This window comes from Eschscholzia californica, unplaced genomic scaffold (assembly GCF_041429995.1).
Source record: "Eschscholzia californica isolate CP2 unplaced genomic scaffold, dmEscCali1.0.p SCAF_3, whole genome shotgun sequence".
Lineage (NCBI taxonomy): Eukaryota > Viridiplantae > Streptophyta > Magnoliopsida > Ranunculales > Papaveraceae > Eschscholzia > Eschscholzia californica.
Genome location: NW_028238420.1, coordinates 25,604,273 through 25,631,962, shown reverse-complemented (window position 1 = coordinate 25,631,962; position 27,690 = coordinate 25,604,273). Strand labels below are relative to the sequence as shown.

Sequence of the window (27,690 nt, the reverse complement as noted above, 5' to 3'; positions counted from 1 at the left end):
TTCAAGCAAGATTTTCAAGTGGTCATGCTTTCTGGTCTTGTTTTAAAAGTCGAAAAAACTTAAAAACTATAGGCAAATAACACAAAAAGACACCAGCTATACATATTATTATTAAGAATATCTTGATAGAAAATATAATTTTGATACAACATATTCAAATCCACCATACTCAAATAGTACTTGTATGAGAATTCATTTCATCCTCATCATCCACAAAGCTCACTAACACTCTCTCTTGAGTATCTTACAATGTCAACAGTGTATATTATTATCACCCTAAAGAACCAATCCATAATCAGCTTCACCACCCAAGTTTACATAATTATTGTTATTTTTCTTTTAGAGCGAAACAGACCCACATCTCTCCTAAGCATCGAATCACCTTTTGTCCGGTAAGCAAACTTATGCACCACAACTATTGACGAGATCAAGACACCGCGAACCCCGAGCATTTAAGAAGTTTCTAGAAGACGATATACTGTAATTTCCTGCTGCTTAAAGTATCTTCTGTCCTCTTCATCAACAAGAACAAGGTTCAAATAATATTTGACGCTGAACTTGTTGTTAATGTTGCGATATGTAGGTGTAAGTTCGTATGGACTCAGAAACAGTCTTACTGGAATAGACTCCCCTGTAAACACATCATATTCACATTAACCGAGAGAAATATAACCATGTTTTTTCAATTTGAAGCACCATGAAGAGATTATACCTCTGACTGGAGCACCATCCATCAACTCAAATTTTGCTAGTGTCTCGGTTTCAACATATGTATTTGGGCCTGACCCTGTCGATTCACGCCTGCGTATCTCAAGCTCCATGTTTTTAATCTTGATTCTTACAAGAAGAAAATATATTTTACCTACGATCACATCCTTCAAATGATATCTGTACATACATGTTAAAAACCCAATTAGCAAAGGGAACTTCATTGACACTTCATCATGAAATCTAATCCAGACTTACTTGCTTTTGCTGTACTCAAACTCAATGTGTAGGCAGTCCTCAATTCCAACTTCCATCTGAGAACCATGCAAAATCAAATTAACAATCTCAGACAACAAGAGCTATACTGAATATAATATATTATCGTTTTATTGCTTATCAAGAACATGATTAGGTAAAACTAGCTGCAAGCTAAAATCAGCCCACTGACCTTGATGCTGTTGTTGATTGGTGGAAGTGGTGTATAGTTACGAACCTGAAGCCAAAGAAAGAGATCGTGAAATAAAGAGGTTTGGTAGTAAATTGTGCAAGCAAAGGAAACGTAAACATTACATAGTATCAAATCGGAGGAGCTAGAGTAAATATTGCAAAGTTAAAATGCTTTAGCAGAGCCCATAATGGCAAAGAGCTGGAGAACTCCCTTGGGAACTGAGATATGGAGAGGTACTTCAAGGCCACAAAGTACGCTATAGAGGATAGACTAGAATGTACTTGATCGAGGATGCAATATTGTGGTGCAGTAATGAGGGCGGGTCAGTCGCCTTTGAGATCAGAGTATGCAAACATGAAAATTTCAAGAAGGAATTAAGGCCAAAATTCTTCCCAGAACATGTGAAGTATCTGGTCATGACAGACTTATGACTTTCAAGCATACAGGGAGGCTTGCAACAAAAAAAAAAAGCATACAGGGAGGACCAGTGACCATGTTTAATCAACAAATATTGTGATCCATTTTGTCACATTCATGTGAGTTATTCATATTACTTAACTAGAGACCACTAGCGCATAACACGTACGTCCAATATTTTGCAAGAAATCAAGTAAGCCATAGAAAGCTAATAATTCAAATGTCCAGATTTTTAATCTGAATGAAGCTTATTTCCAAGTACTTACAAGAAGTCTAGCGAGAACTAAGAAGAACAAAAATAATACTTGCAGAACCATGAATTCAAGTAGTATGAGAATTTCAATATACGAAACTGCATGAGTTTACAGAATACTATGAAGAGGAAGCCTTTATTAATTGATTTTCGGAAATGATGATGCTTTTTCAGGTTGAGCGAGAGAAGCAAAAACGTAGTAGCTTCAGATTGTCATGCAGTCCAGTCTACAGGCATTGCAAGTCTGTGAACTATTGAGAATAGAATGTTATAAGAAACAAAAGTTTACCACAAATTCTTGTGAGTCCACAATGCTGTTGACATAGTTACGACTGATCGTTACTTTCAAAATATACCTGCAAGTTGACAAAACTCACTTGTTGAATCTCATTAAAAATCTTAATCATAAAATGCTGGAGAAAACCATGGCCTCAAAACTAGTAAAGGCATACCCAACCCTGTAACATAGCCCTGCTACAGCTCAGAAGTCAATGTTGCCTTTGCTTAGTAGGCATAATAGTTTTTCATTCCTTCATATATGTCTTGTCGGCTATTGCAGTAAAGGTAATGGTGGACTTGAAAAGCTCCAAAATTATGGGGCTCCATATCTATACAATGACATTGCAACACGAAATATGGGCCCCAAGCAGTACAAGCATTTGTTCGAACAAAGATGCTGTTTCGAGGGCATCTAAATAATATAACTGAAAATATGAACAAGTAGCGTGTTGTAATAAAACAACCGCCAAACCTAATCAAAAGATGTATACAGATTTCATCTAGCAACACCAAGGTTAATAGTTAGCCTACCTCAGCCTTACGTTCACCCCATTGTATGACTCATATGGCATTTCGACAGTTGAAAACTCAAACGGGTAAGATTTCTTTTCATATATTTCACCAGGCACATCAAGTTCCCGAACTGCACAGGAAGAAAACACGAATCAGGAAAATAAAAACAGTTACTTAGCCATTGTCACCTCACTTCTAGATAATATAAGTTATACAAATATCGTTATAAACACATGAACAATTAATGACATGACCTACATATACGATGGAAAAGAACCAGGAATATATCATTTCACTAGGAAATTTGTTAGTTGTCACTAAAGGAAACAATTTATTTAGGTAGGAAGAGAGAACCACCACACTCACCGAGGGAGGTAAAGTCATAAAAGTTTCCTCTGTCTAAGTATAGCTCTGCAAAGGGAAAGAAAAATTCATCAGTTACAGCTTTTCTGTTAAAAGGAACAGGCATGGAATGTAATAAACAGGGCCTATGAAGCACATAAGCATAGATAATACATTTTCTTACTTCAAAATTCAAATGAGTTCCAAAGTAACGGTTTCACGTTGATCTAACATAGGCACTTAGATATAACAAAGATCTTAAATTTAAACAAGATGTTTTGATTAGTTGAACACAAGACTTATCCTTCAGAATCTTATGACAAGTTCCAAATAATGCATGAATAATACCAAATCTAACACAAATTAGATGTTATAGTGACTGAAATAGACAAAGTGGAAAAAATTTACAATTCAAAATTAATAAACGTTCAATATATTGATCAGTGGAAAACATATCTAATCCTTTTATCATTTTGATGAATACCAAAGTGTCACAACTTCAACAAGAACATAATGGAGCGCACCTATTTGACCGAGGAGTTCAATTTTTACACCATTATGTTCAACTTTCTTCCCATGAACTGGTTCTACAGAAACCTGCAAATATTACGACTTTCCAGATGTAAAAACAAGAATGTACAGAAACATATTATTAATGTATAATCGTACTGATAACAGGAAGGCATAAGCTGTCATACCTCGCCTGCAATGTTCTCTTGACTTTGGAAAAGAGGAACCATTACTGTTTTGCCATTTTCCTTCTTTAGCGAAACCTTTAAAAAAAATGTTAGGGTAAGCATCCCATGAAGTGTTGGAAGAGTATCTGGTTTGGGCCTAAGATTTTAACAAGAATGAAGAGATGATCTATTATCTACGCCGAGATGCTGTATCCCAACAACAAGCACTAGGAGACTTGATGCATGCGCACTCTTAGGTACTCGTGGCTAAAGAAACTAAATAAGTAAATAGTTTAAATATTAATGAATCGAACGAGTGCAAAAGTATACCTGCTTCCGAGTTCTTCCATCAGAAAATGTGATTGAAATGTTACAGGGTGACTTGAAAGCTCCCATAATGAAATTCTAGAAGAAAAAAAACAGTAAACGGAAATCAGAATTTGACCTTAAATTATACAAATCCAATTATATCATCAATAATAACCCAAAAGCAATCCTCGGAGATTTTACCATTCTTGTGCAGTGAAAAGCGAACCAAGACCTCAAATTGCTCTCAGCCAATAACTACAAGCACAAGAAGTAAACTAAATTTCCAATGATAAAGTAAAGAATCCAAATAACTAACTAAATGAAGGTTCCAACTTCAAAGAACTGTAATTGATATACCTAAATTGTAATTAAGAAATGTAGATTATAAGATCATAAGCAGCAAAATACATACCTAATAAAGTGAACACTCAACCTCTAGTAACTCAAATCATCCGCCTGAAGGACAAAAACACCAAACATTTACCTGAAATGGATCAACTAGGGAAACTACGAGAAAGAACTAATATACTGTCATTCATAAAATCAAGAGGTGAGATGCCTTAGGAATGTAAAACCTAAGCACTCAAACCCAAAATCAAAACTAAGAAAAGAAAAAAACACAATCAACGAAGAAAGATTGGGGGAAGGGCGATTTAGCTCAGAAAATTTTGATTGTTTGTTGAGAGAGAGAGAGAGAGAGAAAGTGTAGAATGGGGGAGGAGGAATCAAGCGTAGGAAGGAAAAAAACGACAGTACCCGAGTTTGGCAGTCAGGAATCCTATTTCTGGCAGGGAATGGGACCCGCAAGTGTAGTTTTATAGGCGCGTCCCGTTTGTGGTAGGCAAAGTTGGATGTTCACCACCACCCAATCCCTGTTTGACTTGGTCAAACCAAGGTTTTATTAGAATAGCTCCAATGCAGAACTCAAACAAAACTCAAGTTGTCCTGTGTCAAGTCCCAAATGAGATTCTCTTTCCTAGATAGCAGAATTGAGATCCTCCATTCAAAAGACATCTCAAATGCAACACTCTAAAAACTTAAGAACTAGTTAGGTGTCATTTTCTAAATCATTTTATAACTGTGTAGTTCTATATATAATATTGAGTGGACAATTAGATCCTCAGAAGATCTGTCTCTGCCAGCGGCACCACTCCCAACACCACCACTCCCAACACCACCACCTCTAATCTTCATCACCATCTCGGTCACCACCAACATCATTATCCTTCCTCACTATCTCCCATCACTGTCACAACCTATCTACTCGCTCTCATCTTTATATTTTCTCTCTTATCCACTCACATTTCTCTCTCCCTCCTCGTTGGGCCAGCATGCAGCATCCCATTCATCTAGGATGAAGGGGATAACTCTCAATGAGGGTTTTGCCAGAAACCCTCATTGAATTTGTATACGTATACGTATAAATATATATACATATATATATATATATACACATATATATATATAGAGAGAGAGAGACGGAGAGAGATAAAAGATGAGGGAAAGGAAAGAGAAAGAGACGAATATGTGACAAAGTACAGATTGATGCAGAGAAATTGGCGCGCGGGCTGCAGTCATCTTCCTTATTGTTGTTTAATTAAGTGTGGACTTTGCATACTGGTCTTTGCTCCGGTGGCTTGCATCCCCTCTTAAGTCCCAAAAGTTAGGAGTTCGAGCCTTGGTGGAAGTAGAGTATCCCAAAGATGTATCCCATGTAATCTTCGCACAATAAACGAAGTAAAGATAGTGTAGATGAGCTTACGCCCCCCTATGATGGCCTTTAAGAGTAGAATATCAATTATTTGGTTTATGTGCTCATCAAATCCTTACATTATATTTCAATATCATATAATCAAGTCTTGGGGTTTTGCTTCAATGGTAGTGTATCTGCTACAAAAACTTGGAAGTCATAGAATCAAAGCGCGGTGAGATCCCTAATAGAATTTTGGATTTGAACCTACAATTCAAAAACTACAAAAAAAAACATTCAAAATACACTAGAGACATGAGATTAAGTGATAATGACTTACTGTTTAATTCAAATTTGAAGCTGAAACCCCTAACTCTTCGACTTCGATCATGAAATCAGCAACCCAAAATTATATATTGTTGACCAAAACCCTGAAAACAAAACCATGAAAAGCTACAAAATATGATTCAAGATACATGCAAAAGCTTTAACTTCACGCTAGCCAAATTTTTTAATGAAGAGTGACTCTAAGTAGGTTTCTATGATGCATGTAATACATGTAAAAGTGTTATTTAAAGGTAAGATTATAACGTATAAGAAAGTAAGAATCATCATAATTCATAAATCACAACAATAAATCGACAAATGAACATCGACTAGTTAACAAAATCTGAACTTATATAAGATTCATAACTCATATGAAAGTAGGAATCACAGTTCATAATTCATAATCGTCAAGCAATTGAAGTCTTTAATTTGCAACACTTAACCTTCAAGTGGTCTGCAAACAAAAACTTAAAATTTAATCAAACGTTGGGCTACAAGCCCACAACCTAAACCATCTCTACAGTTCTCAAAGAGACTCATCAATTTCTTGATGAATTTCTTAAAAGCGAAAGCAAAATTATATACAAAACCTGATGAATAAGGATCAATGATCTCTATTAGTCAGAACGTTCAGATTTTAGAATCATTTAAAAATCACACATCAAAGTACTTAGAATCAAATCAAGTATCAAGTACTCACCAGAAATCTGAGGATCCTCAATGCTGGAGTATTCGGAAATTGAAAGTTCAAGAAACCGAATCCTAGAGAAAAATGAAGATTTAGGATAAAACCCTAGTTACTCGGCAGCTGGGCTCCTTGATATGGTTAGAATCAGACCAACCGAATCCTTGAGAGAAAATTCAAAGTGAAACCCTAGAACTAGTTGCTCTCGACTCCTCCCTGCTGGTGTCGAATTGAGAAGTTTGAAACTCTCCTTTCTTTCCCGTCCCCAAATTAACAAAAAAAAAAAGAAGAAAGAAAAAGGTAATACAGCAGGTTAAAATTCCCAAATTGACCCTACTCTTTTCGAAAACTATGAAGTCTGACCTTATGCTGTCTTAGGTGTGGGAATCGGGCGGGTATGGGTATCCACGGGCACTTGAAACATCGGGTCGGGTAGGTCAGTCACCAAACGTTAACGGCCATTAGGTAAACCGGTTAATTGAGTGGACAATTTTGAAATTCGTCCTGCCCATTGTCCGCCCAAACCCATTAAAAAGCTCGAGTATTCGGGTATCGGCGGGCGAGTAGCGGGTAAGCCCATTACATGGAAAAGCTTACTTTTTCCTATCCATTTATAAAGTCTTTAAACACTTTTCCTGATTCCAAAGAGACAATGTTCCTTCTGGGAATTTAATTCCACATTGAAAACTAATGAAGAATTTTTATGGGATTGTGATAATATAAACTTATGCCACTCCTTCTCCCTCAAAGCCAAGCACTACTTCACTAACCCACTAAGAATTCTCTTAGGCCATTTTAAAGCAATCCATTGGGCGAAGGTATCATGATAGTCGATGCCTTCAACTTGGGTATAACCTTTAGCAACGAGGTGCGTCTTATGGCGTTCTATGGAGTCGTCATAACAGTATTTAATCTTATAGACCCCTTTACAACCAGAGGGTCTCTTGCCAGGAGGCAAGAGAGTAAGGGACTAGGTACGATTTTGTTCAAGGGCCTGAATTTCCTTAGCCATTGCATCACGCCATTCCCGAAAGACTTTGGCAGCAGAGTATGATGTGGGTTCTTCCGAATTGACAACAGAAGTAAGAAACGCCCGATGAGAAGGGGTAACTTGTCAAAATTAACATAGTCAGTGAAGGGATGGCTGGTGGATGTCGTAGGCGTAGTAGTACAAGAGCAAAGATAGTCAGCTAAATGAGCATGACGTCTTGTTGTACGAACTAGTCGAGAAGAAGGTAAACTTTCTTTTGGAGAAGCGACTGAAACCGGGTCAGTGTCAGAATGCGGAAGCGAAGGATCCCTCGGATGAGAAACATCCTGCGGAGGAGAAAGTTCCTGCAGGGATGAAATATACTGCAGAGCTAAGTAGTCTAAAGGAGAATCGTATAACATTTCATTAGGTGATTTGTATGAAAGTATTGGGGTCAACATTCTATTGATTAAATAAGTTGTCGTTTTTAAACATTCTCCCCAAAATTTAAGATGGAGATGTGCTTGAAAGCGCAAGGCGTGAGCAACAACGAGTAAATGACATCGTTTTGTTCAGGTGTGGAGACAACTTCGTCGGTGAAGACTTCCATGAGAATGGAACCAAGTCTGTAGATCATTGGATAAGAACTCGACTCCATTATCAAAACAGAAAGTCTCAATTGGGTTTGGAAAGGTATTTGCAAGACTCGAAGAAATAGATTTAATCTTCTTATCATATTGTTTAGAAACAAGCTGAAAAAAGAAGTTTAAATGTGTCATAGTTTCAGACTTGGTTTGCATAAGGAACGTCCAAGTAAATCTGGAGAAATTATCAACAATTGTGAGAAAGTAACGCTTGTTGGTTAGAGATGAGACTGGGAAGGGTCCCCAAATGTCAGCATGAATAAGTTGAAAATAAAAAGTACTAAAAGAACTACTTTTGTTAAAACTAACTTAGACTGTTTTGCCATAGGACATACAACGCACTCATGCGAATTATTAAAAGAAATAAAGGGAAAACATTGTGATAAATAACGTAAACGACCTAAGTTAGGATGTCTAAGGCGACGATGCCGAACGTCGAGTGACTTATTAAAAGCAAGTGCGGAAAAGTTGTAAGGAGAATGCAGAGTCCACCAATAACATCAGCCGACCATTCTCCTGATGATTTGAGATCGTCTGGAAAAGATAATAAGTGGAATTAAAATAAACACCAGACTACAAATATTTAGAAGTATGATGCACATAAATCAAATTAAATTTGAAATTAGGGATATAGTAAACATGGTTAATAGAAAGAGAGGTGGAAAAAACGACTCTGCCAATGTATTTAATTAAGTAAATCGCACCATCAAGAATTTGAACATAACAAGACGGTGGTGCTATAGCATAAGAGCTAAAAGAATCTAGGGAAAAACAAACATGGTTGGAAGCTCCACTATCAACAATCCAAATGGAAGGATGAGAAAAAGAAGTACCTGACATCAAAGCAAAGTTAGAACTGGGCATTGATAACTGTCATGATGCAGTCATAGTCTTCTCTGGTAAGGATTGAAGCTGGAACCTTGAGAAGTGCTACAGGCACCGCCTTGATGAGAAGGGCGACCATGTAGGATATTACATCGATCAATAGAATGACCAAGACGATTGCGATGATTGCAAAGAACATCTTTGTTACAGGTCTCAACAGAGTGTCCGTGAAGGTTGCACTTGATACAATAATGACGAATGCGTTTATTTTTTCTGTCAAGATAAATCACTTTCTTTCAACTTGTTAGCCGTCGTGATCTTGGTGTTAAGAGCGTGAAAGTCAAAGGGAACACATACCTTATTTTTCTGCTCTTGAATGACCAAATTATATACCTTGGTCAGGGAAGGTAGTGGTTCCATAAGCAGGATGTCATTGCCAGTAGCAGAATAACGCTCATGAAGACCCATTACAAACTTAATCGTACGTGAGTTAAGATGATATTCAATGGTTGTTTTGCCAGCAGGACAAGTACAGGAAGCGGGTGGAATGATGGCATCCACTTCGTCCCAATAAGTCTTGAGCTGAGAGTAATAAGCTGAAACAGTCAGGTGCTCCTGAGTAAGGGCAGAGATCTTTTTCTTCAGTTGATAGATATAGGGAGCGTTAGATGTAGCAAAACGTTATTTCAAATTTTTCTAAAGATCAACCATGCATGAAGTTACCTAGGATCCGTTGGTTTAGGGAGCGATCCATCAATAAAACTTTGCTTATTCTTGGTGATAAGGCATTTTGCATGCTGAGAGCCTAATCGGCATAGTCCGACCCTGTGAGGACGGGGGTAATGCCGACAGAAGTTGCATTGTCCAAGGGATGCACATAATAAGCCTCACATATTTGGTGAACATGAGGAGAACTGTCTATCATCGGTAGGGTGTCCTCAGAATTCGAGTTGAGATCGCTCACGTTAGGAGATTGTCCAAAAATCATAATATTCTGTAAAAATAGAAAAGATTAATCCATTGAAAAGAAATTCAGCGTCACAATTTAAATTTATAAGTGACAGTCTAGATGCGTCACAACCAACAGAATAGCTAGAAAAAGAATGTGACAGTAGATGTTGTCGCAAAAAATGTATATTCCGAACAGTAATGTATTGTGGTTATAAGTGAAGGTTGTCACAAACGTTTGGTGTATCTAAAGGTAGAAACTCCGGTCAGCGCCGGGATAGTAACCCGAAGTGCGGTTGGTGCATAAAATCAGATGATGGCTCAATTAGCTCTTAGAAGATAAAAATCGTGTTGAAGGAACCGTAATCAAGGGTTGTGCAGTGTTAAAAGTCGTTCGATGTGGCCCTAAAAGCAATCAGTTGGAGAAAATAAGAAACCCTAGATCGATCTTGGTTCTCGTAGTTCTAGAGAAAGTGTAACACCCCAAATCCAGATGTCCACGTCGGCCGCCATGAAAACCTAAACTTAAAGCATTTCTTCGCAGAACAGTAAACATATACGATATACTCATCAAGGAGACAAATAGTATCGAACATGAAGCTCAAAAAGTAACAATAAATCAACTACTTGAACTTTACCAAGTTTCTCAAAACTCATAGGATATCTCTAAATCATAGACACAAATGTCGGACAAGATAAAACATAAATAACACCAAGTGTTTAGGAGATACAACTCCAAATAACTACCTAAAGAAAGAAAGAAAACCACTAAAGAAACTCCTCCAAGGCTAACTATGACTCAAGCAGGTGGCACTTCCCGATTTTCTTGTCCTGAAAAATAAAAGGTTGGGTCAGACCCCAACAATTAGATTTCGAAACCTCTAAAGCCTCAATAGACAGTTTCAAGAGCTACCAAAACAAATAGACAACCACTTATCAAGAGAAGATGTCCAAGTATAGTATCCGAGTTGTGACCATTACAAATAAAGTGTACCACATATGGAACAAACAACAAAAAGCGACATGACGAGTTGGTGTCCACCTTATGTAAGAGTGTGGTCCACAAGGTCATCCATTGTGTTAGCGTCGACCCCATACGCTCCATACCTATATCACATCCGGTAGAGAGGGTCGAACCAACCACAAAACTCTTACAACCCTTCACCAACTCCATCACGTCACACATACATAATATCACACCATTTGTAATAAACAACCAAAAGCAATATGACAAGTTGGTATCCACGTTGTATGAGAGTGTGGTCCACAAGGTCATCCATTGTGTTAGCACCGACCCCATACGCTCCATACCAGTATCACATTCGGTAGAGAAGGTCGAACCAACCAAAAAACTCTCACAACTCTCCACCAACTCCATCACATCACACACATATAATAGCATCACACCACAACATACATAAATCAAAATCATATTCGTTAGCATATTACGACATACGAGTTTCATATTTGTAATGTTTGCAAGTAATGAATCAATGATGATAATAGCCTAAAATTCGCATAACATGTTGACTTCTAGCATATGTTCATGTATCTATATAAAGAGTATTGTCCAATAGTGAGAGGCATCTAATTATAAGAGTTATATACTAAAATCATGGCAAATAAAGAGGTTTAACCCTAAATATCATTGTAATACATGAATTTAGCATGAAAATGTAAATGAAGATTGTGTGGTTCATCAAGTAGGTCATTATAGCAAATATCCTCAAAATCTAACACATAGATGAGATTCAAAGTGACCTAGAAATAAGTTTGTAGGAATATAAATCTACTACTTATAGTGTATATATATTTGTGTCAAGAATCCTAATCTATGTTCAAGTAATACTAAAATCTAGGGTTAGTAGTGTTATCTAATTTGTCTAGGTTTTCTATAAAAATGGCTATTCAAGCCCCAGAGAGATAGAAATCTACCTTAACCAAAGCAATGTAAGCCCCACACCAAGAAAAACAAAGAAAACAATCACCAAGCTCCAATCCTTCCTTCCTTCTTCTTGGCTCTTTCTCTCTCTAGCACCTTCACTATCCCACCATCACTTTCCCACCAACTTTAACTCACCCCGTGCTGCCTAGTGAGGAGGGGAAAGTAAGTGGGGGAAATAGGGTTTAGGTAAAAGAAATTAAAGAGGCTTGGTGCTAAAGGCACCCAAAAAATATGATAGGGACACTACAGAAAGAGAGGTCTGTAAATCGATGAAGTGGACAGAAAAGCCCACGCTAATGGGTTTTTGGGTCGTTGGGGGATAAATTGGTGGTCTTGGCGAGAAATCTGAAACCCTAGAGGTTCGGTCGTCGGAGAAGATGGGTTGAGAAGTCGGGAACCAAGAATAAGTTTTGGTTCCGATCTGGGACGGGTTTAGTTTGGGTCAGAACAAACCAAGGTAAGTCTGGTTCGGTCTTAACAACTGGGTCGGGTTATTCTAGTATTGTTACAGACCGGATTAGTGTATTCAGGTTCTCGAAGTAAAACCGGAACGAAACAAAATTGGTTTATAACCTAGAGGTCAAAAATATTGCAAAAAATTCGAAAAGAATTCGAAAAGAATTCGAAAAAATTAAAAAAAAATCAGAAAAAGTAAATTGGTAAATGACCTTTAAAGATGGATGCTTTATTGTAACACGAATATGAGAATCCTAGCTTCGAAAAGTGGAACGATCGATAATGTATGGGCCAAAATACGTTAGCAGAAGCGCCCCCAGAAATTCACGATTAATGGGCTCACATGGTGACAAGGCCCATGAATTATTGGCTAATCGGCCCGACCCATTTACCTTCGGGCGCGCCGAAGCAACGTCAAAATACGCAAGCACTTACATCCCTGGATAAAGAGGTCAGTCCTTACCTCCTCAGCGTACCTGCCACCATGTATCTGTTGGGAATACTTTACCGTCATTCAATATGACAATATCCTGGATATACCCGTTAAGGGGTTACGATATCCGTATTTATGGTGACATCCCATGGGTTACCATCATTAAAGACGACAACTCATCACCGAGTAGCACTCGAACCAAGACATTATAAATTGACTGAACCAAGAACGACACAGATCATCTAGTGATCACGAAACACATCTGTTAATTGGCAAACACACTGAGTACAACCTTAACACCATCATCCAGCTTCCGACTAATACACCCGATATTCATCTAACATCACTCATCACTGTCAAGCATTGCAATACCAACTCACAACTTACTTTCTCTCCCATAGAGTCCTTCTCTTTGATAGAGTCTTGCTTGATCACATAGTCCTGTTTCATTCTTCTCATTTAAGTACTGGTACGGTCTTACATTTGGATACAAGACCCTATCAAGTACCGTTCACAGAAGGTGCGGGACCTTATCAAGTATTGTTTATAGAGGGAGCAAGATCTTATTAAGGCATTCACCAAGGTAGATGACCTTGTCAAGTACAGGACCTTTGAGGAAACAAACAAATACTTTCCCGAGAAAGTACAAGTACATCACTTTTGAAGGAGATGTCCTTCGACCAAAGATGCAATGCGAGAAATTTGTCGAATGGGACAATTGATGAAGAAGATCATCAAGTCCAGACGATTTAGGGTCGTAGTGTTTAGCTAGAAACCAACTACGATCGTAGAATTACGAATTAATTCGCGACTAACTTCGACTGGATCCTACATCGGGTTACACATAAGAATGTCTATTTGATCAGATGATATGACTAGTGGGATGAGACATATAATCATGGGAGAGTCTTAAAAACATGTCTCTTAGGCCCAAAAGAAGTTTAGGCAAAGATAACACAGAAGGCCCAAAAGAAGGGTATTTGGGTCGGACACCAAAGGAGGTGATTTGAGGCCCAAAGGTCACGACCAAGCTTGGCCGTGTGGCCCTATAGGGGCCGACCAGATCTGCCCAAGATGGGCTTGATATAGCCGGCCAATAATAAGGGAATGAGAAAATAGAAACTAGTTTCTATTTCCTTAATCTTATTTAAAAGGACTTTTTGGAAAAACTAATTAGGGTGAGACTCTAACTTAGGGTTCTATATAATTTCTCTTAGAGATTTGAATAAGGTGTGGAATTTCTCAAGAAGCTTTCTTACTTTACAACATCAAGTAGAGAAAGAAAGAGAGCTTACTCCCAAGGTATCTAACTAGTCATAAAGAAGCAGGAGTTCTTCTAATCAAACCACTATTGTTGTTCTAGCTAGCAACAAGGTGGGGGATCAAACTGATCATTCAAGTGTCTTGAGAAGAGGAGCAACACTTGGAGCTTTTGGTCTTCACATTCGATTGAAAAGGTTTGAGGGAAAATTTAGCGATTAAGGTAATCCTAAACTCTTAGTTAATTATTAGCTTATGCATGATGATCTTGGGACCTACTAGTGTTAGACAAGAGATGTTTGAGATTCCGCTTAGAACACTAGGAGACACCACAACCCAACAGTGGTATCAGAGCCTCTTGCCAATCGTTAATTTTGCTAAGTTTTTGACTAATCCATGATTGATTAGATAAATAGTTATGTCTAAAGTGTTTTATTCTTCAATTTGACGATTTTGACTGTGATTTACAAGTTTTCAAATTGATTTTCAAATTGATTTTCAAATTGGTTTTCAAATTGATTTTCAAAGTTGATGATTCAAAAGATTCGATTTTGATTGATTTCGGTATTGAAAAATGTTTTCAAAAGAATTGTTCTTCATTGATTTTAGAAATCGTTCGAAACAAGTTTTTGGGTTTTTTAGAAGTTTCTAAATACATGGGACAACAGTTTGAATAGTAAAAGAAAAAAAAATTTGAAAGTTGCAAAGAGATCGAAGCAACTTTTAGAAGTTGCTAAAAACTGGCTGAGACGCATCTAGGACGCGTCCGGCCAGTCGCGTGTGATGTCTCGGCATTCCTGGCCGAGACTGTTCCGGACTTGGAGTCCGGAACACATGGAACTTGGTTCCTGGTCGTGTCTGGGACGCGACCACATCGGACTTGGTCCGAGATGGTAGCACGCATCCTGAAGCTTCCAAAAGACGCGTCTAGGACGAGTCTGAGTAGCTTCAGGTGATCCGAGTGCATCTCGGACTCTGTCCGAGACGCCGGAAGCTTCCACCAGACGCATAAGGATGCGCCTAGATGCTATATGAGCATCTCGGTCTAGGACCGAGATGGCCTAGCAACTTCGGCCAAAGGCCAGACGCATCTAGGATGCGTCTGGGATGACCTAAGGAGTCTCGGACTTGATCCGAGACATCCCAAAGACTCGGCCTTAGGCCAGATGTGTCTAGACGCGTCTGGTCTCGGCCAGAACGTGCTAGGCACGACCCAAAGCTCTCGGCCTTGAGCCGAACTGAGCATGGGTCGGACCTATGCACCACCCAAGTCACTTTTGGGTCGGACTACCTTGTTGGGTCTTGACCTTAGGGTCTTGGGCCTAGTCCTATGGTTGTCCCGGGGTTTTCCGAATTTGACTTAGGTCCATGGGCCGAAGTTTTACGGGTTTTGACCCGAGTGGGAGTTTTTCTAACGAAAGTCTAACTTTTCTCCCAGCCCACCCAAATACTACCGAAATTGTTCTGGCCAACCGAAGGTGCGAAACGGGTTTTTCTTAAAAATTGATTTTGGAAATCATTAAGAGTTAAACCATATCTATCCGAAATTGACATGGGATCTTCAAAAGCCTAAAAGGAGTTTTTGTCTTGAACTTGATTTTAGAAATCATAAAAGATAAAACCGGAACGCGCCATTAGTCGAATTCTTCCAACTTAGGCTTAAGGTCCGTAATGTGACATAGAGATGTCGAAAAAAGTATCTCCCAGATTTTCATGCATATATAATTGTTAGCCTTGAATATTATATGAATGCATGTGATGTGAATGTGGGAACTAGTATGACCATAGAAAGTTATTTATTTCATTCTTGTTTTAAGTACGGATGGGTGCACTTTGTAATAATTTTAATTTCAAGTTTATATGATCTGCGTATCGTTGAGTCTTGTAATCAGAGTTTAGGGTCTACGAGTCCATTGGAGAAGCTCAAGGATGGAGATCTTAATTCTAGTAGGAGAAATCAATGGAGGTTCAAAGATGGCAATCTAGACGAACCAAAAAGGCGAAACAAAAACTTGATGCACCCGAAAAGTTGCACACCCAAGCGGAGGTATCAAGTAGTAACCGGTAAAACCGGAGTCGATCCAAGGATAAGTTGGTAGTTTGGATAACGAAGGGTCTTATCCCTCGGTCTATGTATCAAATGCTAACTTAGACTAAATAGGAAAGGAAACAAAGATAAATGGGGGTTTTAGATTGAATAAGTAATAAGAGAAGAAATAAACTAATTAAACGATAAAAGTAAACGGGCGAGAGAGATTCGAGAGAAGAGTCGGAGAAACAAGAGTCGGGAGACGGTAAGACTCGATTCGGGCAACAAATAAGTGAGAGAGGTGTCGAAGTCCGGGAATCCATAATGATAAACCTACGACAATGTGTAGTCCGATTTGATGTGTCGAGGTACAATCGATATTCGACTCCTAAAGTAGATGTCTCTAAGTACTATGTATATCCGGAGATCATACTTAGTCAAACAAACGTCTAAATCGGTTAATCCTGAGTCATCGAAAGTGTCGTCTAGTCGCCTAACTATGTGAAGTGCATGACAAGACACATGAAATTATGACTTAGACTACGATCGATATCGAATACTTCGTTTCGTCTATTAACTATGCGAAGTGCTTGACAAGACACATGAAAATACGATCGAAACGATAATCGAAATAAATGAACATCAATTTGTAATCAAAACATCAAATCATATTAAACATAATCACGAATTCATCACATTTCATCTCATATAATCGACACACTAAAGTTAGCTAACATGGTGATTGAATAAGAAATGGAAAGAAAATGATGAGAGAATCCCCCTTTTTCGATGTGGTTCGAGGCTAAGATCGTCGGAAAATATGAGTCTTTAAGGTTCTGCCGATCTCCCCTTAGCAAATTCTGGGTTCCCCATAGCGACCACCATCATCTTCTCCATTTATCACAAACCTCCATTAAAGCTAAACCTAGCTTTCTCTCTCTAGAAATTTCTTGTCCAAAATCAAATCAAACTACATGGGAAGCAAGCCAAAGACATGAGAAGTGAAAGCCCCATGGTTTCGGATCAAGAAGGTTGCCGGAACACCATGAAAATTCCGGCCAAAGAGTTGATGAAATCCGGCCAAAACATGGAATCCGGCCATGAAGACTTAGATCCGGGGCAAAGGCATCCATCCCGAGCTAGGAAGCTTCCACCCGAGCCGTGCTTAGGCATCTCGTGCATGGCCGGAGGCATCCCGTGCTGCTGCCCGTGCTGCTGTCCGTGCTCTGTGCATAGGCTGCTGTTCCGGCCAGAGCTTGCTCCTGGAATCTGCTGCAGATGCGTCCCGTGAAGGGTATTGTCCCGTGCTAGCAGCTCCCGTGCAGCTCTCCCGAGCAGCAGCTCGTGTGCAGCCCGAGCTGCTGCTCGGCCGGCCAAAGCTAGGCCGGCCTAGTGAGCTGGCCGGCCTATGCTTTGGCCGGATCCTCCTTCTTCTTGCTCTCTTGTTCTCTCTCTATCAAACCTTAGTGATGAAGAACCAAACCCTAGCCTCCTTTTCTCTCTCTCTCTCCAATTTGTGTATTCTCTCAAAAATGAAGAAGATGAATAGTGTATTTAACTCAAACCCTAGACTTAGTCAACCTTGACTTTGACTCAAACTTGAGTCCATTGGGTGCCTCCAAAATCTCTTCCTTCTTTCATCTTCTTTGGGCTTGGGTTTTATTCCTTCATATCTAGGCTCTTGGGTTTTAGACTTAGGCTTTAATCTACACTTGGAAATCAAGGGGGGGTGGCTTCAAAGAATCTTTGTTTTAAGACCGAACCTCGACTTCTTTCTTTCACAACTTCCCCGTCCGAACTCAGAATGGACTTCCGTTTTCACCGTTGGACTCGTCTTTGACTCCTCTTCTCATTTGATTTGTTTGAAGTCTTTTTCTCTCGTTTTGGGTACATGAAATGATAGTGATAATTCGCTCCCTTTATTCCGAATTAAGTTCTTTATTCCAAATATGGTACCTAAACAAGAGAAACACATAAAATGTTATTGATAACACTCGAAAAGGACTAATTAGTCTATGTTAGGCTCCTTAAATGCGACATTTTCGTGTCACATCAGTCTGCTCGATTTATTTTCTCGCGCGTATTTTCTTATTTATTTACGCTTTATGTCGTGGATGTTAGTTAAGTTAAATAGTTCACTATAACGCATACCAGACTAAACGTAAAAGTCCCTAAAAGTAATTTTGAGAAAAATGCCTACCCAGACTAAGACACCCTTTGAACCCTTGTTCTTGATGGTGGGTCTGCATCAGCAGGGTGTCATCTCTACCTTGGGGCAATGCGGGTAGACCTATGGCAGAGGTCTACGCGTCTAAATGGTTTTTCTCAACGAAATCAGCAAAATAGTTTTGGATACTCGAAGCAAAATGATAGATTAGACATTCATTAATGAAATCTATCAACCAAGAGTCATAAAAGTATGATCAGTGAAGTAGTTTGCTCACCTATGACGACGGAGTTGAGGGCAGGGCCCTAGTCCGCTTAACTTCGGAGAATTGGGATCTTGGAATCACGTTATTCAATTAGGGACGCTTTTATTGAATAATGTGGGAAAACTGAATTTTTCCAAAAACGATAACGAGTTTAAAACTTTGCAATTCTTTCATGTAGTTTTAAGATGACGCACGATAATGAGTTCAACATTGAATCACACCTAAGGGAGGTGTTGAACAATTTTATCCATGAAGGAAGGAATTGAGATATACTTCAGATATTGGATAACGGGTTTGAAAACAAGTTGAATGTCTCAGACTATCCATTTTCAGAATTAGTTGCTATTTCGACTACTAAAGAGGTAGAGCATCAAAAGGATAATCGAAAGAGGGAAGATCCGGAATCGATAACTTCTTGAATGTAGGCAGCCATAGAGGCAAGTCTTCTTGAGAAACCCTCTGACATGGAAGGCCACACCATTAACCGACAACCTGAGGAGTCAATCCGAAGGATGTCGAGAATGGAGAGGTATGAAACCACCAACAAATTAATGAGACTACGCCTCGAGGAAAGAAAACAAGTAGGCCCTCATGTTCGGCAAATGATTGAACTCATTGCGAAACTAGAAGAGCTAGGTTATCCGATTGGCCTAGAAGCGGCTAACGATATCATCCTTTGTTCACTTCATAAAGGGTTCGATCTATTCCTAATGACTACGACATGAATGCATAGAATAAGCCCTTAGAGGAGCTTGATGCAATGCTTCAGAGAGTCGAGCAATATATAGCAAAGGTGGAACCAAAGAATGGGATTCTTGTAGTTCAAGAGAACAAAAGGCAGAAGACGAAATCTGCGTTTCAAAGGAAAAGGCAAGAATGCTAAATCTAAGAACAAAGGTTACTTTTCTAATGTTAGATGTTTCTACTGCGATGGCAAGGACCATTGGAAAAGAAATTGCCTTAAGTTCTTGGAGGACACAAAGAACCAAAAAGTAGCTTCCACTTAAGGTATTGGCAATTAATTTATCAAATACTGAAAATTTCCCAAATTGGTATGAGATACCTAATGGCCTATCATTGTAAATGTACAGGAGCAGCTGGGAACTAAGTATTTGGCTAAAGGAGAAGAGATCCAAGAGGGAGCAGAAGCCAAGACTGCTAAGGATCCTGAAAGGGATCGGAATCTTCTTTAGGCACTAGTCTAGATTAATTTGTTTTTCTAGTTAGACATCATCTTTGTACTAAGTATTACGGAGAATCAATATAAGAGTTTAATTCTTAAATTGAGATGTCTTAAAGGTGTTAAATTAAACAATATATATCAAAAGATTTTAGACTTGGTTATACCTGTAAAAGAGACGCATCAAGATGCGACTCATACAACAAGATCATCCCAATGACAAAGGGATGAGGAAAGAGTTTTCCATCATAACCAAGAAATCTTAAGAAGCGAATAATCGAATTGACAAGAAAGAAGGCCATGTACGAGGAATACAAGACATAAATTAGCAAATCCGACGCAATTTCTTTATAAAAAATTTGGGCTTCACACAACCAATCAAGAGAACAAAGTGTTTGTTGCTCGTGATGGTATCCTCCTAATAATTAGTTCCGAAAAGAATAATTAGTTACGTAGGATAAGTGGGACGAAAAGTCGAATGCTTCGACTAAGAGCAACAAAATTGTTATAAAATAGTGGGAGGAAAAGGAATGAGTTCCTACCTCGTTAGACAAAATCTCAAGTGTTGAGAGTATCAAGTTGCTCATAAGCCCTAAAGGTCATTACTACTTATCTAACAAGCTCAGAAGATTGAATTCTTACTGATAAGAGATAAAAGCATAAACCTGCACAGAGACAGAAACCAACTCCAATATTGCCTGAGAGTCAATAGATTATGGAGTCCTTCCTCATCAAGTCTGAACTTGATAATTTGGTAAATGGAACGAAACCATTGGACGGAAATAGTTTTCAAGGAAGAAAACTGAGAAGGATGGAAACATTGGAGTTCCCCAAAACTAGACGAAAAGATTAAGATCATGGATTCGTATCAAGAGACTATGAACGAGATCTTATATTAGTCCATGTTTAAGTCCATAACTAACACAAGGAAGTCAAAAACCATAACGATGGCCGACTTTAGTGATTTGTAAATAGGCATGCTTTAGAGGGATGAAGCAAGCAGGAGTTGGAATCTTCTATTCAAAAGAGGAAATCAAAGATGTTTGATTCCTAAAGAATGAAGAAAATCTTGAATCTCAAGATTTCAAGAAGGTTAGTGGGAGTAACGCGTTTCAGGTCCAGTGTGCAGTGTACACACCAGAATTGAGAACAACATAGAGGGATGTTGGAATCAGTTAATGAAGGACCACAAAGGATGAAATGCTTTGGGCATCAAAGGTCTATGAGTATAGATCAAAAGGTGCTAGGACTAAAATAAGAAAACTTGGGATTCTTAAAAGTCTAAATACAAAAGATCCTGGAAGAGACATTCGGCCCAAACCACATGGCGCATAGCTCGCAAGACTCGGAGTCGGGGGACCCTAATGAGCAAGCACGCATAAGGAAGATGGTTATGCTGTACGCATAAGATCGGCCATGTGGGACATGATTTAGCATTTGCCTAAGACATCTGGAATACTACAGTATTGAGAAGTGTTAACTTCTGAACTCTGATAAGACAATCTGAAACCACAACTAACATCCTAAAAGGCTTGCTAGGATGAGTTAGAGTAGAGAAAGTTGAACATGTCAATGCAAACTTCCAGACATGGAAGGAAAGTAGGCTGAAAGTGTTTCAAGCCGAGAAATGTTGCAGACTCTACAAAAGAAAGAATAAAAACCTTAATTCTAGTAAAGAGTTACTAAAAACTATCAATGAAAATAAAAGGAAGCAACCTTCGATTAATTGCTAATAAGCAAGGTTTAATCGGACCACATTCGTAGTCAGCTAAACTATCACCTAAGACAAAGTATGAGAGTTATGCTTCAGTCTAAGGCATAAGTATGAGAGTTATGCTTGTAAAAGGGGTTTTATAGAAGAGACTCAAATTTACAAACTGTCATTATCGGAAATAAGCTAGTTATTTCACAATAGTCTAAATTTGGTTTAGTATTTAAACGACAATCCACGGATAATAAAACATTCCAAATAGGTTCGTCAGATACGTGATCTGATGATTGAAACCCTATTAAGTGAACTTGGAATATTTCATTATCATCTCCCTAGTCCAGGTCATTGTATGGACAACAATGACTCAGGAAGACTAGCACGTGACGTCCACGAGATAGCAATGTTTCATGGGCTATAGGTTTAAGAGTATTCGAATCGACTACGCGGGTGTATAATAGGGATTATGCATCGGATAAACCTCAAATGAGAAGTACATCATTCATGATGAACGTCAAACGCTTATCATTGACAAGATTGGAGAGATTCCTCAAAACGCGAGTGCTCCGCTCATCTTATGTAAGGAATGTCTGACTTTGGTTCTGTCAAACGCCGCGTCATAAAAGGAGGTTATAAAAGCGGATACTGGGAAAGACATGATAGACATGAAGCTGAGTGGGAGTACAAGAATGGATTGTGTCATCCTAATTACATTAGGAAAAAGTGTCTCAAGGCCGCTTGATGAGTAGCAACTGAAAAATGCATGGCCGCGCTTAAATGGATTAAAAGTTAATCAGTTGTCTTTGACAGTTGTACTCGGGATCAAGAAAGTCTGAAATATGTGACGTATCAGATGAGATACAAATTGACACGGGAATCGAGCATTACACTTGTTCAAAGTACAAGTGGGAGTCTGAAGAAGATGTCTTTCAACCAAAGATGCAAAGCGAGCAGTTTGTCAGATATGACAATTGATGAAGAAGATCATCTAGTCCGGATAATTAAGGGGTCGTAGTGTTTAGCTAGAAACCAACTACGATCGTCGAATTACGAAGAAATTCGCGGCTAACTTCGACCGGATCCTACATCGGGTTACACATAAGAATGTCTATTTGATCGGATGATATGACTAGTGGGATGAGACATATAAACATGGGAGAGGTCTATAAACATGTCTCATAGGCCTAAAAGAAGTTAAGGCAAAGATAACACAAAAGGCCCAAAAGAAGGGTATTTGGGTCAGGCACCGAAGGAGGTGATCTGGGGCCCAAAAGGGCACGACCAAGCTTGGCCGTGTGGCCTTATAGGGGCGGCCAGATCTTCCCAAGATGGGCTTGATATGGCCGACCAATAATAAGGGAATGAGAAAATAGAAACTAGTTTCTATTTTCGACTATTTTCTTAATTTTATTTAAAATGACTTTTTGAGAAACCTAATCAGGGTGGGACTCTAACTTAGGATTCTATATAATGTCTCTTAGGGGTTTGAATAAGGTGTGGAATTTCTCAAGAAGCTTCCTTACTCTACAACATCAAGTAGAGAAAGAAAGAGAGCTAATTCCGAAGCTACCTAACTAGTCATAAAGAAGAAGGAGTTCTTCTAATCAAACCACCATTGGTGTTCTAGCTAGCAACAAGGTGGGAGATCAAATTGATCATTCGGGGTGTCTTGAGTAGATGAGCAACACTTGGAGCTCTTGGTCTTCACATTCGATTGGAAAGGTTCGAGGTAAAATTTAGCGATTAAGGTAATCATAAACTCTTAGTAAATTATTAGCTTATGCACGATGATCTTGGGACCTAATAGTGTTAGACATGAGATGTCTGAGATTCCGCTTAAAAACTAGTAGACACCACAACCCAACAACTTTATCAAAGGTCTGTCTATTTTCTCTCTCCTACAACTACGTTATCAAGGGTTCGCCTACTTTATCAAGGGTTTGCCTACAACCACTTTATCAAGGGTTTGCTTACTTTAGAGAGGCCAAGTTCTTTCCACACCCCCTACGTGATTATTTACAAGGCCTGACCCTTAAAACATCACCCACTTATTATCTATAAGGTCAGGCCCTAAAAGCTTTCCACTTTATTTACAATATATACCCCAGACCAAGGCAAACCTCACCAGGATTGCCTTAGTCGAGGCATACCTCATAGGCTGTCATAATCTCTCTCCAAACAAGTTAGTCTATCCGTCGAAATCGAGTTCCGACCACTCTACGAGCTGTGCCTAAACTCCGACCATTATCCAACCAATAGTAACATTCCAAGGATATCATTCACTTATCTATTACTTCTCTTGCAAGATTATCGACTTGACCGTCGGAGCCGCCTTTGGCCGACACCATCTCGGAGTCCCAGGGATCTTACGGTACGTGTGTTTTGTCACTTGTCACATGTATAAGCCTAAAGACGTCGTCGGTGCCCGCAAACAAATATTAACAGGTGAAGGTCCAACTTCTGGTCAACGACCCGGTCCTCTTGACCTCTTTACCCGTGATTTCATACCCTCACACATAATAAAGAAGAAAATAATCCTTAAGCTCGTGATACCATGATAAACAATAAGTGTTGAATAATAGAGAATAATAATCAAAGATGAAATGTATTGATTGAATGCATACATATATATATATAGGGTTTATAGAGTATTAAATAGGAAAATAACTACAAATAGGAAACAAGAAATTACAATTGCTATATTTTAATATTTCCTGGTATGTTATAGAGATATCTTCTGGATATCTTCATTTTGTTCAATATGCAAGACGTTGGTAAAGTCCCCCTTTGTTAAGACCTTGAAGGACCCGCTTCCCCGTTTGCCGATCCTGTACAAAAAACATATCACGATAAAAGACAACGAAATAATCTAGATCTTTTGTTAGTTGAGAAACCGAAAGTAATTTTTTTGAGAGAGAAGGCACATGAAATACATTCTTCAAAGTAATAGAAGAAGTAGGGGAACCAAGTTGGATATTACCAACATTCTTACCAGAAAGTAATTCACCATTACCAGTTGCAACTTGATCACCTCCGTAGTACGGTCCTCGAGTTGTCATATTAGTTGCATTATTGGTCATATGATTCGATGCTCCCGAATCGGCATAGTAATTAGGATCAACAAGCACATCTTGAGGTTGGTAGGCAACGAATCTTTGGGGGGCATCATTGGGTTGGTATGCATAATCGTCTCGATGATAACATTGTAAAGCCGAATGACCATTACGACCACAAGTTTGACAAACAATAGACCGATTTTCTGATTGGGATGGATTCCCAAGTATGGAAGAAGAAGAAGAACCACGATTATGAGAATAAGATCCCCATTGATTATTAGATCGAGCTCGGCCTCGACCTCTTGCATTTGATCGACCACCACGAGCACCTCCTCGTAGTTGGTAGTTACCTCGATGGTGAGTGGGCTTGAAAGATTGAGAAGATGTTACTATTTTTGCAACTAAGGTTGTTGAAGATGATAATGAGTGTTGATGAGTTATCTTCATCTCTTGAGTATACAATAGGGGTTGAAGTTGAATAAATGTAAGCAGATTTTCGCGAGTTTCAATCGCAACAAAGGCAGCATAATCCAATCCTAACCCACGTAATGTATGGAGAACCAACTCAATGTCAGGTATAGGTGCATGAGAGGCAGAAATTGCATTTGAAATTTCTTTGATTTTGCCGATGTACTCGGCCATAGTGAGTGAGTTCTTTTGGATAGTTTGAAGATGAAGCATAAGTTGTGACTTACGAGCACTGTTTTGAGCAAGAAAATGTGTCTTCAAGGTAACAAAAAAGTTCTTTTGATGTTTGGAAATCAAGGGTTTGACAAAGAATTGAAGGTGTGAGTGTGGTATTTAGCCACGAAATAACTATTTGATCAATCCGTGTCCAATGGAGGAACACTGGATTAATAATAGGTAGGTTAGTTTCGGGGTCAATAATGGTGGAAGGGGGAGAGATAAAATTAGGTTCAGGACCAGTCAGTTAACAGCCGACCGCTCTACCACTGAGCTACTGAGGAACAACGGACTTAAGGAAGCCGACTCTCGTTCTTTGGACCAACCTATGACCGAACAAAAATGGGTTCGTCACTCTTTTTCACATACACCGGGAGAAAAGGTGACGATAGCAAGCCCCTCCCCGGCCGGAGAGCCTCCAGGACAAGGGGGCGGCGGTCAACCATCCACTCTCGAGATTCATATTGATCAATCGATATCCGCGTCCTGCCAGTTCGCTAAGTAGACTCACTCTACCGAGGGGCCGAACTTCGCTTTCGCTTGTTCGTGTCTGGGTATAGAGTTCTTGTGATTTCATAACAGGGATGACTTGTTTCTTCCAAGTTAGATAATTATTGTGGTCAAACTTGATCGAAACAAGTGAGACAAGGTTTGTTAGGGTGGGATATAAGTGAGGTTGATGTTTGAAGAAGTTGTAGAAGATGAAGAATTAGTAGAGCCATTAGAGAGGCCAAGTATAAAGAAGCCAGAGGGAAAAAAGAAAACCTCAGCTCAAGATACCATGAAAGAGTAAGTTTCTCTGTGTGCTTTGAATAGGATGCACATGCTCTATTTATAATCATAGTTGGATTATTACAATGTATCCTGAATATTTTATCTAAATAAATAATATTTACAATATATGATAATATCTGCAATCAAAACCAAATAATATGAATAGGGAAATATGATATCCACATTTGAATTTGAAATTCAAATATTTGCTCAAATCCTGAGAGAGATTTCTATATCTTTATCACAATATACTTCAATATACTAATCAATAACATTGAGTTGGGATTTAAAATTTTTCCTATCATCTTTGTTTTGTTCTCTCTTATATTTTTGTTTTAGTTGCTCTATTTGTTCGTTTCTTGTATGGTTATCTGCACATGATTAAAAGAGAAGTGAATCCCTACGTGTCAAAAGTAAACTTTTATCTATAGTAATTTTTTTTTTCATTTATCATTCATTTCTTCTTCTCTTTCTCACCCTTTCACTCTCTCTCCCTCTGTCTCCCTCTCTTTCTCTCACTGTTCCCTTTGCCTGAACCCATTCGTCTGAGACGAATGAGACTCCGGGGAGTGTTTTGCCTCCTCGAGGGTTTCGTGGTCACCTGACCATAAAATTTTTTGTGGTCGACCGACCACGAGTATATGTGTACATCCATGAAACATTTTTCTTGTCGCCCACCTACGAAAGTCTAAAACCTTTGAGGAAGGTTTCGCTGGAATCCGTCTTCGAGGTATTCTGATGGGCCTAGAAAGTTTCCTTAAAAGGTCACCACCCGCAAGTATACGGGCGGTAAGTAATAATTCCGGTAAGACCGGATTCGATCCTCATAGACTAAGTGAAATCTATTCTAAAACTAGAGTTAGCACGATTTTCTTCGAATGCTTTTAAACGAATACTTGAACAAAAGGAGACTAAGAACTTATTTTCGAATATATCAAAATGAGAGAAAACCCTAGAGTTCGGATTCTACCTTGAACTAACATAAATAATTTCATTCTCCTCCTAATTGATTTTCTTATTTTTTAACTCAACATTTAGTGAAGTAGCTTCATCAAAACATCAGAACATTGAGCATTTTAAACAAATATATTCGGGACAAATTATGGTAAATTGAAATCCTAAATAATCCTATCCCAACTATCGCCTATCAAACGACAAGTATAAATCATCAAAGAATCTCACTTCTAAGTATGCCCTATCAAGCTGTAAGTATAAACGATGAAGTTACTATTATTAATCAGTAGAATCAATTAAACATAATCAAACAATGATGCACATTGGTGAATTGTACCAAGAAAAAGATCAAACTATTTACTCATATCCTAAGCTTCGTCTTTACTCTAGAGAAACAAAGTTACCTACTCATGTTCATCAAAGAAAGCATGAAGAATTTCACTACAAAATATAGATTGCAAGCATGTCTCTTTTTAAAACATTCTCTAAAAAATCAGAAGATAAAAGGAAGAAAATTAAAGAGACTACCCTGTTCCACCTCCTCTCCTCTATCTCCATCTTTGCTTCAACTTTCTGTCACTAAAAGTTGCAATCAACAAGGAGAAGGAAGAAAACCCTTTGTTTATTTTGTCTACCAGTTAAGCTCCCAGAAGAGAGAAGAAGATAATCACAATGAGAACTAAAAATTGATTCAAGTTTCTGAAATTTTGTAAAACACTTCTCTCCATAACTATCTTTCAATAC

At 38.7% G+C, this 27,690-nt stretch overlaps 2 protein-coding genes and 1 long non-coding RNA gene across 13 annotated transcripts in view; 1 reads left to right on the top strand and 2 right to left on the bottom strand.

Moving 5' to 3' along the window:
• LOC147549195 (uncharacterized) overlaps positions 1-17,664 on the top strand; it is a 69,079-nt gene extending 51,415 nt beyond the window's left edge. The window contains exon 2 of the long non-coding RNA XR_015238293.1: positions 17,470-17,664. This is a non-coding gene — a long non-coding RNA (uncharacterized LOC147549195). The remainder of the gene's footprint in view (positions 1-17,469) is intronic.
• Positions 78-6,983, bottom strand: LOC147549196 (vacuolar protein sorting-associated protein 26A-like). 11 transcript variants are annotated; one of them, XM_086665328.1, is made up of 15 exons: positions 6,664-6,983; positions 5,977-6,067; positions 4,703-4,826; positions 4,359-4,402; positions 4,148-4,221; positions 3,968-4,042; positions 3,659-3,733; positions 3,485-3,557; positions 2,985-3,029; positions 2,637-2,748; positions 2,116-2,182; positions 1,157-1,201; positions 967-1,022; positions 713-888; positions 78-631 (listed from the first exon to the last, which is right to left on the bottom strand). In XM_086665328.1, exons 5-15 carry the CDS (start codon positions 4,148-4,150, stop codon positions 453-455), a joined length of 906 nt encoding a protein of 301 aa, XP_086521454.1. In that variant the 5' UTR covers positions 4,151-4,221; positions 4,359-4,402; positions 4,703-4,826; positions 5,977-6,067; positions 6,664-6,983; the 3' UTR covers positions 78-452. The 11 variants fall into 11 exon arrangements, with proteins under 11 accessions (XP_086521454.1, XP_086521449.1, XP_086521452.1 ...); XM_086665323.1 differs by having other exon boundaries at positions 4,148-4,201; XM_086665326.1 differs by having other exon boundaries at positions 4,148-4,201; positions 5,977-6,089; positions 6,664-6,920.
• Positions 17,665-24,234: 6,570 nt separating the features above from the next.
• Positions 24,235-25,176, bottom strand: LOC147549194 (uncharacterized). Its single transcript, XM_086668257.1, has 2 exons — positions 24,412-25,176; positions 24,235-24,306 (listed from the first exon to the last, which is right to left on the bottom strand). The coding sequence occupies exons 1-2, from the start codon at positions 25,174-25,176 to the stop codon at positions 24,235-24,237; spliced, it is 837 nt and encodes a 278-aa protein (XP_086524383.1).
• Between the last annotated feature and the right edge of the window lie 2,514 nt (positions 25,177-27,690).

Bases quoted from the DNA above. Each gene is read 5' to 3' on its own strand.
- LOC147549194 (XM_086668257.1), bottom strand. From the start codon at position 25,176: ATGGCCGAGTACATCGGCAAAATCAAAGAAATTTCAAATGCAATTTCT. The intron at 24,307-24,411 runs GTATTTCATGTG...TTTTTTGTACAG, and splicing joins CTTCTATTACTTTGAAGAAT to GATCGGCAAACGGGGAAGCG.
- LOC147549196 (XM_086665328.1), bottom strand. The intron at 3,558-3,658 runs GTATGACAGCTT...TAATATTTGCAG, and splicing joins AAGAGAACATTGCAGGCGAG to GTTTCTGTAGAACCAGTTCA. The intron at 632-712 runs GTATAATCTCTT...ATGTGTTTACAG, and splicing joins GGATGGTGCTCCAGTCAGAG to GGGAGTCTATTCCAGTAAGA.